Here is a 17,558-nt window from a genome sequence, read left to right as displayed (position 1 = left end):
CTGTAGCTGGCTATATAATGGGGGGCACTGTGGCTGGCTATATAATGGGGGGCACTGTGGCTGGCTATATAATGGGGGGCACTGTGGCTGGCTATATAATGGGGGGCACTGTGGCTGGCTATATAATGGGGGGCACTGTGGCTGGCTGTCCTTCTTGTCTTGCGGAGTACAGGACCTCTCCCCTCCAGTGTGTCGGAGTCCTAGGCCGGTAGCAGCAGGTGGGGGAGCAGCCCGGGCGGTGAACAGTTAATTGTTGCCCATTCCTCCCCCCTCCCGTCCATGCGCCCCGCCCCCTCCCGTGTGCGCTCAGTGTGTTGTGCCGGGCGGGGCGAGGGTTACCTCCTGGCCGGTGCCCGGGTATATATGGCGCAGCCGGGGCACAACATGCAGTGGACGGGCCGGCTGCTGATCAGGAGACACCCCGAAGAGGCGGAGGACAGCACCGTGTGTGAGCGCTAGCAGTGCCCCCTGTCCCGGGACGAGACTCTGCAAGTTGTGTTGTGAGCGCTGGGACATGGGCAGGAGGAGAGCCCCCCCGCAGCCGCCAGTAACGCCGCCCGCCCGCCCGGGAAGTGACCGCAGACAGCGCCCGTCCTCAGCAGCCCGCCCGGAGCCGCGGTACCGGAGACTCCCGCAGTATGAACATCGTCCTGGAGTTGTTCGTGGTGACTTTTAAGGTCCTGTGGGCCTTCGTGCTGGCGGCGGCCAAGTGGCTGGTTCGCCCCAAGGAGAAGAGCGTGGCCGGGCAGGTGTGCCTCATCACCGGGGCCGGCAGCGGGCTGGGCCGCCTCTTCGCCCTGGAGTTCGCCCGGCGCCGCGCGCAGCTCGTGCTCTGGGACATAAACACTCAAAGCAACGAGGAGACGGCGGGGATGGTGCGGCAGATCTACCGGGAGCTGGAGGCGGGGGACGCGCTGCGGGGTGAGTGCCGGCTTAAATACTCTGTGCAGCTGTGGGGACTGGGGAGGGCTCGTCACTGGGTAGATGTAATGTATGCTGAATGTGTGCCCACTCTTCTAAGTATTGTGCTGGTTATAAGTGGGCAGAGCTTTGACTTGGGTTCGGATGGATGCCACCCCTGATATTAGTGGTTAGGATGGTGACTCCCAGCCGGATCACGGTCTGTGCCCCTATACCCAGTGTATACACTATCTGACCCCAGATGACCCCTGGAATAACCTGCGGCGACGGCTTCCGTATCTCGGCTGCCAAGACGTTTTATTACGGTTGTAAAGGGCGCTGTGGATCGGGACCGACGTTATGCCGGAAAGCAGGATTAGTCCCTTTAATAATCGGTCATAAGTATGTGGGCGATCGGGGTGTCTATGGGATGTGTCAGTACGATCTATGGCGGAATGGCCCTTTGTATGTGATATCGTTATGTCCCTCAGTTTTTTTTTTTTTTGTTTTTTTTACACAACCGTATGTATTTCCAGGTCAGCAAAATGCGGGTGTGTTGCATCCATTTTTTATTTTTCTTCGACCTATTGACTTCAATGGGTCCGTGGTCCACATTTTTAGGACGTCTTCTATCTTTTGTGGAACAGATGTAAAGATGCAGGAAGCACACGGAGACGTTGTGCCCTCTGCATCCGAATGTCTGCTCTGCAGTAGATACAACATGTCCTGACCCATTAAAGTCAATGGGTATGGGGGGAAAAAAAACGGTTGCAACACAGATATCATCCATGATTTTGCGACTGCAAAATACATACGGTTGTAATAATGTAACCCCAAGGTCAGTTTTTTTTTTTTTTTTTTTTTTTGCTGTAAAACACTGCCAATAATTACAGTATTTAAAAAAAAAAAAAAATTTTGGACACTTGAATGGGGTCCCATGTGCAATCCAGAAAAGGTGTGCACCAAAGACATTTGCATGCGGTCTAAGGATTGGGTACAGGGGCTTACAATCTATCCAGGCAGCTACAGGTGACCGATGTGCCAAGATACAAAATCCCAATGTGTTAACTCCACCAGCCTTCCTGTGTAATGGACAGCATGTTAGGAGTTGTAGTTTATATGTGCCTGATCATGGTACATGCGGGTAGGAAGGTCCACTCTGTGCCGTGTACATGTAAACCTCACGCATAGACCATAATCATGCAGTCCTGTTCGTGTCCTTCAAGAACAGATTTACCCCAAAGCTTCTAAGATGTTTGGCCGTGCTTGTCTTCTGATCAAAGTGCAGGCAGAGTTTGCGTTGGACGTGCTCCCACTGCGCTTGCATAAGTAAGTGCTGTCTACATCTGCTCCCATTGGTAGGTTTAAAGCTGCAGAGGCCTTTTCCACTGACTGAGGTCTCAATGAGTGGCCTCATCCTGGAGTGATCACTGTATGTAGCGATGGAGGCACCATGATTCCTGACTCCTTTCATAACCTCTTACAATGTCCCTGTTGCTTTTTTCCTTCTCTTTGCTCTGAACAGCCAGGAACCCCCGTGGAGGAAGAGGTGCTACCATGCCCCAATCTCCAGGTCTTACCTTCACGTGTGACGTAAGCAAGCGAGAGTGTGTCTACTACTCCACCGCTGAGAAAGTCCGCCGGGAGGTCGGAGAATGTCTATCTTCTGCTCAATAATGCTGGTGTTGTCTCGGGGCACGCACTCCTCGAGTGCCCAGATGAACTGATTGAAAGGACTATGATGGTTAATTGCCATGCACACTTCTGGGTAAGGACTCCATGCACCCCATGCTTGATGCACCTCTATGTTCCTCCATACACATCTCCCCCTTTTATCCCTACATTTTCACTGTATGTGGTTCTTAGATTCCTTCTCTCGAGCCGGTTCATTCATATCCAGCTGATCTCGCATCATGCTGTAATACTTGTGGCTGCTTCCACCTGTCATGGTGGGGAATGTGGGGTAGCAACTAGGCCTGGATGCTGGGAAAAGGGAGCTGATGACCTCCTACTGCAACCCTCATCCTAGCCCTGATCTCCTAACTGCATGAGCGAACCCTAGAACTAGAACCTCAGACCCTAACTGGCCCTGATGATCCCTGGGATAAAGGTCATGAAAAGGAACTACCAGTCATCCAAAACATGGATGAACCAGAGTCTCCACAGGCCTAGGTGAAAGGAAAGGCAGGTAAGGGCCCACAACAGCAAGCACTCACCTGCTGAGGCAACAAAGACTGGAACCTGGTCACCTACCAGGACACAGCACAAAGACGACAAACACTGAGTCCAGCGAACCAGAACTGCCCGGACCCCCTTCTGGAGGACACAACAGACAAGGGAAATGTCTAGCAACCATGCTGGATAACGCCAAACTAGACATTACAACACACCCAAAACATAAACCCACACCAAACGTGCAAGGAAGGGTACAGAACAAGGGGATGTCATATATCAAAAGATACATGACAGGGAAGACATCAATGTGACATTGATGTCCAACTAGGTGGCCCTAAAACTGGACCAATGACACATCCAGAACTGGAGCAACTCCAGCACACACCAAGGCTGGAGGACAACTAACTCCAGCCTGGAAGCCACAGGCAGATATAAACCCAGTGGCCACACCCAGCCAGATAGTTAACCCCAAAGACACCAAACATGGGAGGAACTAGGAGAAGGGGAGAAAAGCACATACACGCTGAGTCAACAATGCGTTGCCGCTGGCAACCAGCATGCACAGCAGAAGACCAGGGCCGTGACACCACCACAGTGGCTGGAATTAACATCTGGTCTACTGTGAAGGATCTACAGCTCTCTAGATATTCACATGGAATGGGGGGTTCTAGTTCTTAATGTATTCTCTATTAAGGTAATTCCATTCATGTGCAGGTGTTTGGGAGATTGTCCCCTGTTATCCACAAACACTGAAGTGGCTGAAAGATCAAGACCTTTTTTAGATGCTACGGTTTTGGCCACATGCCTTGGTGCTATAGGAGCAGGTGCTCCGCTCCAGTTAACACAGAAGAGCCTATTCGATAGAGGTTCTTCTGAGCTCACTGGAACAAAGAGCCTGGATCTGGAAGCCCCTACTAGTCTGTCATATAACACTCCACAGCAGGGGCAGGGCAGAATCTTACAAAATCCTCACCCCTGGTCATTTTTCAGCCTCTTGCTTCCCCTCCTGTGGTTTAGATATTGTATTTTGAGTTGGGGAACACCAGGGCTGCCATGTGTTGGGACCCAGTAGATTTCTATAGTCATACGTTCCCAACTATTAGAGTGAAAATAAAATGATATATACTCTGTAAAGAGGGAAGTTTTGTTTTGGGGTGCACGTAGAGGTTTTTCACATGTCCTATTAGTCATTGCATTACTAGGGGATGTGACATAGATGGACTGATTCTTAGATTGAGAGTTGTCTAAGAGTTTTATATTGATGACCTCTCCTGAATAGGCCATCAATATCTGATTGGTGGGGCACCCCCCACTAATAAGCTGTTTGAAGAGGCTTGAGGGCTGTCAGGAAGGCCAGTGATGTCACGTGTCCCTAGGCGCAACTCGGCACAGGGCCCCCTCAAACAGTCTGATCTGGGTGTCGGACCCCCACCGATCTGATATCGATGACCTAGCCTGAGGCTAGGCAATCAGTAATAAACGCTGGAACTATTAATAATTTTCCATTCACTCTTATCCCATCAGTGTGATAAATGTATATATTATTTCTCCGATTCATAATTCAACTTTGGCTCCCCCCCCCCACTTCTAAGGATGCACGTACAGGAAGAGTCTGTTTGCTGTAATGTATGAGGTCCCCATAATCGGGCAGCAGGTCCTCCCTTCACTCCATAGTTAGTCTTCTGTATATTATAGCTAATTACATGACGGGCACCTGACAGAGGACGCTAGTTGACACCATGTTGGTCATGTAGCCATCTGAGGGCTGTGTCTGACGTCTGATAGGCTTTCCATGACAATGCAGCTGCTGGGTGGGATGCTGGCAGGACGGTGGGACAACCTATCTATTTACTTGTGTTCATACATGGAAACCTCACTAATGGCTTAAGGCAAGAAGCTGCAGGTGGCAGTGCCAGTCTAGCATCTACTGAATTCTTCCAATGCATTTTTAACCTAGACTTCTTTTTTTTTTTTTTTTTTTTTGAAGCGGGCCATATGCGTGATATCATGCAAAAGGGTGACCAGATGACGTGGCTGCCCACTTTCCCCTCAGCTGTGTGTGTGAGCCTGTAGGGAGCGGCAGAGTCCCTGCATCTCTACACTAGGGCCATGGACTCTTCCATTGCCTCCATATTGTGTGTTATCTTATCGGGGTGCATTCAACCACCCATTAAACTGCTGAGTTTTCGCCAGATCTGGCCTAGCTGGGAGATGCTGTTCACCACCGGACTCTATTGACTAATCGGATTTGGTCTCTTTCCTGGCCCCGTAATAACACATGCAGAAAGAGCTGTATGAAGAAGTCCGTACACCTGCAGTAGGGCTCTCAGCCGATAGCCCTTCTCTGACTGTCCATGTATTTCAGACTCCTGATAGCGGCTCATCTCTAAATATTATTTTTTATTTTTTGGGGGGGGGGGGGGATAATTGGGATGCCCCTGTTCACTTGAGAATGATTGCCGGCTTTCCTCTTGTGTAAGGGTACATGCGCGCTGTGCACACACAAGTGTAGTTTATGCAGATCTTTGCTTTTTTACTCCTTTTTTCTCACCAAAAGTGTCAATGCGTAAATGTGGATTTACACTGCCTGACTGAGCAGTCAATTATCAGGAGGGAACCTTTCCTTCCCAATAATTGCCTGCTTGTTGATGTAGAAAAGGGCTTCCTTTACATATAGCAGTCTCCTCCGCTGTATGGGGATGAGCGATTGCACTAGAATCCTGGTACAGATTCATTGTTTTTGGGGGCAGCAGATCGCCATTTGCACTGCACAATCTACTATCCAGAGACGATGATTAGGTATAAGCGATGATTTCGCCCCCGTGAACGAGCCTGAATCGGGCTGTGTAATTCGACTTTACTTATGGAAATTGATGTGGATTTGGCCCACATTGGATTGAAGCAGGGTTGCTGGACGCTGGCAGCATCCGATCCAGCGCCTGAACAGGATGCAGAAGTTCTTAAAGTAAGCAGTCACTTGTGTAAACCATGCGGTGACCGCCATTTTTATTACCAGGGACTCTGTGGCTGCAGTGTTGCAACATTTACATAGAAGACCCCCCCCCCCCCCCCCCCCCAGATGACGACCTAAAAGCATGCGGTGGCTTTATTATGGCCCAGTGTGTACATCAGTGTGACTTACTAGAACACTACCCAGTCTAATCAGACGTAGATCCTGCAGACTGATTGGATTTAAGTGTGTGTGTCTACCATTGTGTCACTTAAAGGGGGTTATCGGGAATAGATATTGATGACCTATCCTCAGGATACCGGGGACCTCTGCCGATCAGCTGTCACATGGCCTAGTTGCAGCTCGGCCCCATGGAAGTAAATGGGGCTGAGCTACAATACCAAGCACAGCCACTATACAATGTACGGCGCTGTGCTTGGAAAACTGGAAGCCGTCTGCGCTCCCCAGAGCTACGTTCAGAGCGGCGGCTCCCTAAAACAGCTGATCGGCAGGGGTCCCCCCCTCCCTCCCTCCCCTCCTTTTTATGATGAGATTAATTTTTACACTCGGCTGTTCTGACACTGGGGCTCTTATTGATTCTAGTCTTGGGTACACCTGATGAAGTGCATGTATTTATGAATGTGGCTCACACCAGAAGTTAAAGGGACTATACGCTATTAGAAAAACCTGACTGCTGCCACACCTGTCCACAGGTTGGTTGAGGTATTGCAGATTAGCTACACAGAAATAAATTGGACGGGGCTGCAATACCAGACACAACAATTGGGCAGGTGTGGCGCTGTTTTTGGAAGAAATCGGCCATGTTTTTTTTAAAAACCCCCTCAAAACGTTATGTGCTAAATGGGTTTTTGCAAGTGTTCTGCTCCCACAGTACAACTACTGGGAAATGAGGCACTGCTATAATCTGCAGGCCACGGTGTACGGTCTAACCACTCGTATCACTGACACAAGTGGTTTGCAGCTCTTCTCTGATCTCTTGGCTTCACCGTTCTCTGTAACCTGTGAGTGTGGAACTTCAGGGCTATAAACGTATCCAGTGGAACAAACCCCTTTAGTGTCCATTCAGACGTCGCAAATTGTGAATCCGCAAAACGCTGACAACCGCCATGTGCATTTCGCAGACCGCAAATGGCCGGCACTATAATGGAATGCATTTTCTTGTCCGTGCTGCTGACAAGAATAGGACATGTTCTATAAAATATGTCATTATTTTCTTTTGAGGGGCCGTGGATCGAAGTACTGTGTGCTGTCCACATCTTTGCTGCCTCCATTTATAAAAGGAATGGGGGTCGGCACACCGTTCCTCAAAATTGCGGACAGTGTGAATGGACCCTTAAGGGTGACACAATGGGGTTTCTGGTGATGGTAAAAATTGACCTTGCCATGTAAGATGCCATCTGTGGGGATCTATAACCCGTGACTCCTAGATTTTAATCTTAAGTTCTTTTGATCACCACACACCAATTTAATAACCCAAAAATGTGCAATACAATCTTAAAGGCTGCAGATAGTTTTGGGACTTTTTTGAAGGAAAAAAAAAAAATTAGCAGTTTTTGAGAAATGGGGGTTTAAAATGAGTCTGTTTGCAGGCTATCACTACTGCGTCCTTGAGTGCTCATAGGAAGCCTTGGCGCTGATCTTCTGACCTCATAAACACTCACGTTATCAGTTTGGTCAGGAGACAGGAGATCAGAGATAATAAAACTAATAAAAAAAATAAAAATCCCCGAAGACACCCATATCTTCTAAAGGAAGCTAGTAATTCCCCCCCCAGTGCTTCCTGAGTCCAGCTCTCAATGTCCTTTTCGACATTTTGCTTAGTGGCCATTTCCTATGTGTCGTGTCAAGGGACCAGGATGTAGAGGTCAGCTGGGACCAGGAAAGGATTGACTATGGCTACGTTTTTGTCCTCTGTAACCTTGAGTAAATAATGTGTACCTGAGTGATCATTACCTGCCGCCCCCACCCACTTTGATACACTTGCCAGTGTTACAGATGCCCTTAGTCACTGCAGTGTACTCACAAGGTGCTGCTCTAAGTGACCCTCTCCCCTAAGAGCGCCCCTCGGGTCCATACTGCTGAGCACTTAATGAGCCAGGAAGGCTCCTTCTACAGTAATCCGTTTCTTTAGTTCTGGAGCCTTATGGCTAAGGGTCTTACTACAGAAAACTTGTCACAGTTGAGCAGATTTTTATTGTATTTTTCATTTAATGTTTCGCTATGTTGAGAAGGTTGATGATGTGGAATCTGCCACATTTCTTTCATTAGAAGGTGCTCTGCCATTAGCCATCTCCTCCTGCGTTTAGTCCCTCGGCTGCAAACCATATGTCTCTGGCCTTTTTAGGGGATGCAATACCACCCATTAGAGGAAATTTGACGTAAATTTGTGAAATATAAAAAAAACTTGCTCCACTGGGCAAAGAACAGATGTGCTACAAGCATCTCTTGATGTCATCTAGGACCTCCAGTGATGAGAGCCATCTGTAGAATAGAGGCAGCCAACTCCAGTGGTAGCTAGCTTTTCATATCGCCCGCCCCCCAGCTGTGAGCAGTGTGGTATGAACGTGTTCACATCTACTGTGAAACATGGAGAAGGACGGCATCCCATCGGGCAGTGCAGACACTGGTAGTGAACTCTGTGCTCACTAGGGCTGGACAAGTCTGCATGCCGTAGACTTGCACAAGGTGTCGTGAGTGGGCTCACACATCCGTATCTGTTTTGCGGTCTGCAAAATGTAGATGCTGTCTGTGTGCATGCTGCAATTTTTCTCACTCCCTTCACTAGAACTGGCTTATTCCTGTCCACAAAATGGAAAAAGAATGGGACTTTTCCTGCCGACGCACAGAAACGAATAGATCTGTGAGCTAAAAATATGGATCGGTTGTGTGCAAGAGTCCTTGGTTGATTAGGGCTGGACTGAAATACTAGGTTGTTTCTGGAAGAAAGTAAGACTGTCACCATATCTCAAGAAACCATGTTTGGTTTGTCTGGTTTAATGAAGAAATCTGACAACCCTTGGGATCTGCCTGCAATAAGTACTGCTAGGTGCTTTACCTGACAGATCCCGTGCCACCACTCTGGTCTCACGGCCAGGCTCTGTTTACCTGGCTGCGGCAATTATGTCCCATCAACAACACATGACTGCAGCAGCCAAGCATTGGCCTCAGCAGTGCACCCAACCAAGCCAGTGATTGGCTGCAGAGGTCACGTGATGTCTCTGCTGCAGCCAGGAAAAGTCTGGCCTTGAGGACTGGCGTGGGCGGCACAGGATCTGGCAAAGAAAGACTTAAAGTTATTTATTGCAGGTGGAACTCAAGAGTTGTCACTTTCCTCCTCAAACCAGACAACCCTATGAAGTGGCGTGCATTCCCATCAATTGAGTACCAGTTTCCGGACCACCACCAGTTTAACTATGGCAAGCTTTGTTAAATCTAACCAATGTCTGTTCTCACAATATATTACTTTCAATCAGTATAGCATTCTTTACATGTTCAGCAACCAATCCAAACTTGAATATTCCTGTTGTAGTGATTACATGTTCAGAGTTTGCGCGTCTCGGGGGTCTTTAAATTGCCATTATTTCCGGCATGTCCAGTCTGCATGCTTCTGATTATTTACATAGTTTCTGCATGCCGTCATAGGTTTCTCCTTGTTTCAACATCTTGGCCTCGCAGCGGCTATCTTAGTCACTACTTGGCCTTATAACAACCCTTGTAGTTTAGTTTCCTTTGAACAGTGATGGCTGCCCCCCCCCCCCCCCTCCCTTCAGGGTTCTCTAATTTAGTTATTGGAAAGGAATAAACTAGTTTGGTGGTCAACACATTGGCGGGCATAGCTGTGACCACTTCTTACTCCTTCGGAAGTCCTATTTGGCCAACTTTGCTCCTATGCGTATGGCCACCTTTAGTATCTTCTGGTAAGCAGCAATAGCATGGGGTCACCCAGTGGCTCACAAATTACTTTAGGCTGTACAAGACTATTGCACTAAAACTGTCCAGACTATAATTGTTTACCTAAACATGGCATGGGAGGCAACAGCCCCTTATAAACCTTATTTTATGGGCTCATTCAGACAAGCAATGTTTATATCCAAGTGTAGAATGGGCAACACGTGGACACCGATGCATTAGTCAATTGGACCCCCCCCCTCCCCATGGACCATCCAGCTCCAATTTTGCTCCTATGCGTATGGCCACCTTTAGTATCTTCTGGTAAGCAGCAATAGCATGGGGTCACCCAGTGGCTCACAATTACTTTAGCTGTACAAGACTATGCACTAAAACTGTCCAGACTATAATTGTTTAGCCTAAACATGGCATGGGAGGCAACAGCCCCTTATAAACCTTATTTTATGGGCTCATTCAGACAAGCAATGTTTATATCCAAGTGTAGAATGGGCAACACGTGGACACCGATGCATTAGTCAATTGGACCCCCCCCCATCCCCATGGACCATCCAGCTCCAATTTTTTTTTAACTCTCAACTAAGGTGACTGGACTGCATGCAGTCCATTTAAAAAATAAAAAAATGTCCATGTTGGCTAGCCAGATACGTTTGTTTGCATTCTGAAGGGAGTCCTAAGGGTCTACAAGCCTAATGTCTTGTTTCAAGTTAGGGTTCTTCAATTGGATTACCAGCAGTTTCAAAAAGGCCTGAAAAATATCTACTATATTCACCATTATATCTACAGTTTTGAGACTTCATTAAAAAAAGAAAATATTGCATGCCCATTTGTATGATTTCGGCAGCTCTAAGTTTTGTGGGTTATTAACTTCTATTGAAATGCCTAACCCATGGAGGACTCCATAGACTTCTTCAGGTGTCCTAGCATTACTATTTTGAACTTTCATCCTACTTTCTTGAAAATAAAAATATATAATATATATATATATATATAATATATATATATATATATAAAATATTTGGTAGTCTTTCACTTCCTTCTCCGAAAGGCAAGAATGCTGCTGAACTTTCTGGCATGGTCAACAGTAACGCTAAGTGGGAAGAGTGAAGGGACAATACCCTTGTTAGTCTGCCCTGTAAAAGTCATTATCCTAAAATGTAATTGTGAAACTACCCCATAGTTCTCAATGTTATTTCCTGTTTCCCCATTTGCTTTACTTTTTGCCTAATTTGTCTTGACACCGCAGCTGTGGCAGCCTTTTGTGCAGCTAAACCTTTCATGAAAAGCACTGAAGAATTCGAGGAAGGGATGGGAAGAAGTGCAGGACTGTTAGAAGTTAATTTGCCATAAACAAGAACGTTGAGAACCAATTACTAAAGCTATGAAGTGACATGTAAATGCTTGTCCGGTTTCACACATTTGTGTCTAAGAAGTAATTACTGATTTGTGTGTGCACGGTAATAAGAGTCTGTACACAATACAATCACATGTGGGGATAAGAATAGGTTTTTTCCTTTGTCTCCTGAAAATTGGATGTGAATCTTCTAGTCAGGTGTGTGGTTTTTTGTTTTTTTTTCCCCCCTAAGTTGTAGGGGTTGTCTATAACTTCAGTATGTCTGTGTATATATCCTAAATTCCAGTGTTATGCCTATGTTGGACAAGTGTGTGACCCATGGTCTATAAGGCTCCTTATGCCTACTAGGAAATAGTACTCCCTTCCCTCCCAGATCTGGAGGGCAAGACCTGTTTGGGGAGACTGTAAAGTCTGACATTTCCTATACCAGCCTTGATCTCCTCTGTGCTAGATTGAGATGTGCCTAGTTTATTAATGGGCATGCCTTAATAAATTAGGCACATCACTGGCCCACCATGTGCCAGAAAGTCAAATCTACACCATTAAGGCCCCTTTTTCTCACCACTTTTTGAAAGGTGTCGCAAAGAGCAGAAGGTTTCTAATGATGGTGCATATATGCAGGTTTTGCAACTTCTGGGTCCTACAGAAATCTGCAGGTTCTTCCACCATTTCTCAGGTGGATCTCCAGCTGTAGATTGAGCTGAAGTGTCCTTATTAAATGTTGAAGCCTTTCTTGTCTAGCGGTTTCATTGCTGTAAAAAGAATGGAGAATCGCTTTTTGAATGCAGTTAAAACCTTTTCCCTAGAAAACCAGAGCCACCTTCTGGAGATCCTTACTAATCCTGGGTTTTTGGCAGTTGTCGGGCTTCATAACCTCCCTTTCTCCTTTTTGCATGGATTAGACACTTTAACACCTGCAGGCCTGCTCTGCAAAACAACACGCGGAGATGTTCAGACTAAAAAGGTTTGTTTTGGAAGGAATGTCCTGGATCTAATGTTTAGAACCATCTACCAAATAAAAAAATCAGTATATAGGCTTTCATTTTTTTTTGTCCCTTTTTCTCATCCCTGCCCCCCCAATTGCTTAGTTTTTGCATTGGCAAGTGTCGTAACAAAGCTGTGTTGGAAGGAAGGACATGGCTCGATCACAGAACTTTGTTAGATCTTAAACAAACACAAGATGGTTCTCAGGAGTTTGTTGATTAAGTTACAATGATTACTCTGTGCTCAGCACTTGGCACCAGTAGACTTTAGAAATTACAGCAGATTTGATTTCAGGGGGCACAGTGATAATCTTGTTAGTCAGAAATTAAGTATGCTTCAAAGAATGACTTGGAAATCTTTAAATGTGGCAAGGACATCTGAAAACTACCCTGTTTTTCTTGGCCTAAATGGGCTTTATTTAAATTTTTAGATCAGGCCAAGTCTTTAAAAGGGTCTGAAATAAGAAAAATAATGTGGGGGATTGTCTTCTCCTGTATGCACAATGCAGCGAGCGCTCCAGACTCTTGTCCAAAAGAGTTATCTGTTAATGTACAAATGGAAGTATAATTATTTTTTTAGATCTGTGCAAGAATTATTAATCGCTCATGACTGTATACCAGGGGTGCAGCAACCTTTTTTGTGGTCCGAAGACCCAAACCTATCTTAAAGCCTGAGGTATATTAAAATCGGAGAAATCTATTGCATATTAAAAAAAATATGCAAAAAATTTTCCACTTTCAGAACTAACTCCTATCGGGGTCTCTTCTTCCCCATTCCTACTCCAGAAAGTAAGACCATGTCGGCAGCTTTCTACACTGTAGTCGGAGGTGCTGCAATGGCTGCTGTAGCTGCGCTCATGCATGGCCACTTCACCTCATTTCATTCTTGCTAGATTTCACAGGGGTCTTTTAACAGACGCCATCACTTGATTTATGAGGCTTGCATAAATGAAAAGCAAAATTTGTTTGACTTGTACTTATGTTGGCATTGATTAGCTATGGGGCCCCAGTTTTTTTTGGGGGGGGGGGGGGGGGGGGGGGAGGGTAAACGTCCCAGATTTCAGGTTGTCCCCTGGAGGCATTTACTTTTGTCATGGTCAATCTACAGGTCTTTTGACCTTCTGTCTGGCACCATTAGGGTTAGATCTTTCCCCCTTCTATGAAAAAGCAATGGGTGACTTCAACTTGACTAAAAATCTCTGCCATCTTTCTGATTGTCATGCACTTGTGTCTTCTATGGTCAGCTTTGGTCTTCTGAAATCTCTGTATAGCAGGTTGGAAAGTCTGGTTCTAATTAAAGAGAGAAAAAAATAAGTGCTGGATTTCAAACACCTGCATCTTGTTGCGTGGGCTTGTTCTCCATTTTTATGTCTGAAATTTTGCATTTATTTACTCGACTCCTCGAATAGAGAATTCTGGGAATTTCAGCCTTCAGTAGTGAACATCTGAGCAGCTGAACAATATATAGACACTGAAGGAATCTGCAGGAGGAGGTGGGTTGTCTCGTAATGCACTGAAACGTGCTTTAGAAGCTCACTGCCAGGAAACTGACTTGAATACAACAGTGGCCGATGCCGTTTGGCATTGTCACATAGGTGGCAGATGGTAAAGGCATTGATGTCTGTTTAGCTTATCTGCTTTTGGCTGCCTGCGGAGTCCATAGATGAGTGTGTATGTAGTATTGGCCACTAACTGCCGCTTTCTCTGCTTTTACAGACCACAAAGGCATTCCTTCCCAAAATGATGGAAATGAATCACGGCCATATGTTACAGTTGCCAGTTCTCTAGGTTTGTTCAGCACAGCAGGGGTAGAGGTAAGTAGTAATTGTATTTGTTTTACTGTATCACTGTTGTCCCAAAGGTTATTTCATCTAGAGGAGGTATACTCCCTGTAGGCCTCCGGTCACCAGGGGTCTTAGAAGCCTGCAGCTAGCCATACATCTGTAGTGGACAGAAATATATTACATGCAGAGTAACAGGACCTCCATATTGGCCAAAGTAGGCAAACCTCTAGGGCCATTTGCACATGGTGATATAGCTGGTCGCTGAATGCATGCTGTTTTGGAACATAACCTTTTGTGGTTAGGGATATTATGCAATTTTCGAAGAACCTCTTTGTAGCAATCCTTCTAAAAATCCAAAAGTATTGACCACCTCTTTGTAAAACACAGGATTATTGTGCTAGCAAGTTTGGTGCTGTGGGTTTCCATGAGTCTCTCAGCCACGAACTGAAGGCTGCAGACAAAGATGGGATTAAAGCTACGCTGGTCTGTCCCTATCTGGTGGACACGGGCATGTTCCGGGGGTGCAGAATCAGGTTAGTGCTCCTGAATGAATTTTTGTCCTTTTTTAAAATGTGCTGGTCTTCTTGGTAGATGCAGTTAAACAAGAAGACAGTTGTGCAGTCACGTGACCACGGCTGAGATTGTGGCATGACTGAAGGGTAAATGCTCCTGAAACTGTCTTCCATGGGTTAGTTGAACCAGATAATTTAGGTAAAGCCCCAGAGAACCCCTTCAGTCTGCTACTGTATTAAGAACATGACTAGTATTGAGCAAACTTCTGTTTTCAAGTTCGATGTACAAGGTTTGGGTTATCTAAGAATTCTGTTAGATTCCACTTCTACGGACCACAACATGAAAACAGAAGTTTGCTCATCCCTAGACAAGACCACCATGAGTTGCAGCATGTTTAGTGTTGATCATTTGTGGGGGTTTTTGGATGTGCCCCTCAACTCCATTAAAGAATTGATGCCCAATTGCCAGCTCTAGTCGCTGTCCTGGTGAATCCAGCCACTTCATATTACACTCCAGAACATAATTGTGGGGCTCTGCTAGGTGACTTGATACCTTCTGACACCAACCCAGAAGTAATGCTGTGGTATCTTGTCCTGTACATATTCATCCACAACCATTTGTCAGGTACAGTTATGGGATCCCCAATAAAACCACTACTTCAAACAACCACCACTGAACATGGCCCCCTTGAGACATTTTGCCATATGCAAATTGCTGCCTTGGTGAGACTGATTATTGCATGGCTTTTAGACGGTGTAGACTGAGCTGTAGGAACTTGGAGACACTTGGAAATGACTGCTCCTACTGTGTTCTTGACTGAGGTTGAACATGGCAGGCCGTCCATGCATAAACGCACGTATCGTTATGTGTAGTATCCAAAACTAGGACTGATGTATGGGATTCCCATGTTGGGTGCTTTATTTTACTAAACCAAAGGATTAACAGGATTAGTGGGAGCAGCGCCCAATACGTGTGCTATTACAATTTCACCTAGAAGGAGCTTTATGAAGAGCTAGCGTTTTCCTTTGTGTGGTTCTCAAAGTTTCTTTGTCAAACCAGCAGTGTTTGAAACTTGGACCAGAGGTTGTCCAATAATAAACTGAAGGAGATCTTCCGAATCGTGTGCTGGCTTATAACGTCACCTTTAATTGGCAAAGTATGTCCAGTGCTTTTACTGTAAAACCTGAACCGGACGGTGGTTATAAACACGTAGTATTAAAGTTCCCAAAAAGATAACAAACTATAAAAATCTGAATCCCCCCCCCCGGCAAGAGTGTGCCTTTTCTGAGCAACTGCAGACGGTACCTAGCGGGCAGACCAGCGGCTCTCATCCAGGTGCACCTCATTATTCTATGGCTGGTATGAAGGGTCGAGACAGACATGGAGCTGGAATGTGTAAATAAAACTCACTGGAACATTAATCTTTCAGAAAAGAAATTGAGCCCTTCCTCCCGCCCTTGAAACCAGATTACTGTGTGAAGCAGGCCATGAGAGCCATTCTAACAGACCAGCCGATGATCTGTACGCCGCGACTCATGTACATCGTCACCTGCATGAAAAGGTAACTGGGGAAGGGGGAGGTATATGACTTGTTCCTTGTTGTGGTGTGTTTTTTTTTTTTTTTTTTTTTTTTTTCTGTCCGTGATGGATGCAACCAAACGGAACCAAATGCATTTTGGTGCATTCTGTTTTGTCCCCATTGACAATAAATGGGGACAAAACTGAAGCGTTTTTCTTCCGCTATTGAGATCCTATGACGGATCTCAATAGCGAAATTGAAACTGCTAATGTTAAAGTAGCCTTAAGCGCACCCTGTGTCAAATGACATCTGCGGCAGGAAGTTTGCATAAATGATGATGGGGAGTGATGCCGTCTGTAAAGCGCTGTGGAATATGTGGCCGCTATAAGCGAGCGAAGTAATGCGTGTCTCCTGTCCCTGCTGGTCTGTTAATGGTCGCTGTCTCTTCTGTTTGCAGCATCTTGCCGTTTGAAGCTGTGGTCTGTATGTACCGGTTCCTGGGAGCAGACAAGTGCATGTACCCCTTTATTGCTCAACGGAAACAAGCCACAAATAACAATGAAGCTAAAAATGGAATTTAAATTTTATTTTTATCATTTAGTTCAACTCTTTCTTGTGTTAAGACTGACCTTCTTGTTGAACACATTGGAAGACTGAATTGGGAAAGGCACTTGTGCGTTTTTTTTTTTTTTTTTTGTTCCCCTTTACTTTTATTTCCTCTCGCGCCCCCCCAAAGCCACTATAGCACGTGGTGGACTTGTCATACATTGCTCCTCCAATCTGGTTTTACACACTGTAAATGTGACAAACTAAAGACTTATGCAAGGCTTGACTGTAGCAATAAGTGTTTCTGTAGAGCTGCTGTGCATCAGCACGCCGAGGCGAACCCGTTTCCTAAAATACAATGTTACTGTCCTATAGTAGCGAGGAAGGCAAAGCTTCAAACCACATGTGTAAGCTGTTCAAATGCAGAAGAGAAGCAAAAATGTGTGCTTATAACATTTGGTGTATCTGCACACAGCCAAGGCGCCAATGGCTAACGATTACGGTATGCAGCCACTTCACACAACCGTTCATGCGTTTGTTCACATCTTGGCATAGAGAAATGTGTTGCCACAGTAAAAAAATATAATAATAATATACCAACCTGAAGGAGGCCATAAGGACAATCTGGGCCTCAGTTGGGTGAATGGAGCCCTATGGGTACATTTGTGACCTTCCAGCGGTTGTAAAACTACAACTCCCACCATGCCCTCCTGTAGGCTGTCCATGCATGGAGTTGTAGTTTTGCCACAGCTGGAGGGCTGCAGGTTGGGCATCGCTGAGTTCACATGGGCGAGATTGCTGCGCGGGCGGTGAACCATGTTATAAGAGAAAATAATATCTACACAACACCGAACCCAAACCTGAGCTTCTGTGAAGAAGTTCGGGTCTGGGTACCACAGTCAGTTTT

General features: G+C 45.9%; 1 protein-coding gene across 1 annotated transcript; it reads left to right on the top strand.

Annotated features, from left to right (window-relative positions):
- Positions 1–231: 231 nt before the first annotated feature.
- Positions 232–17,324, top strand: RDH10 (retinol dehydrogenase 10). Its single transcript, XM_040433026.1, is given in 9 exon segments — positions 232–927; positions 2,430–2,474; positions 2,477–2,556; positions 2,558–2,668; positions 14,006–14,051; positions 14,054–14,103; positions 14,461–14,606; positions 16,016–16,147; positions 16,563–17,324. Coding segments are annotated over 9 exon segments (1,023 nt in total). The 5' UTR covers positions 232–638; the 3' UTR covers positions 16,687–17,324.
- Positions 17,325–17,558: the final 234 nt, after the last annotated feature.

The sequence above is a fragment of the Bufo bufo genome, chromosome 5 (assembly GCF_905171765.1).
Source record: "Bufo bufo chromosome 5, aBufBuf1.1, whole genome shotgun sequence".
NCBI classification, from domain to species: Eukaryota; Metazoa; Chordata; class Amphibia; order Anura; family Bufonidae; genus Bufo; species Bufo bufo.
The sequence above is the reverse complement of the archived record's forward strand: the minus strand, read 5'-3'. Positions and strand labels throughout refer to the sequence as shown.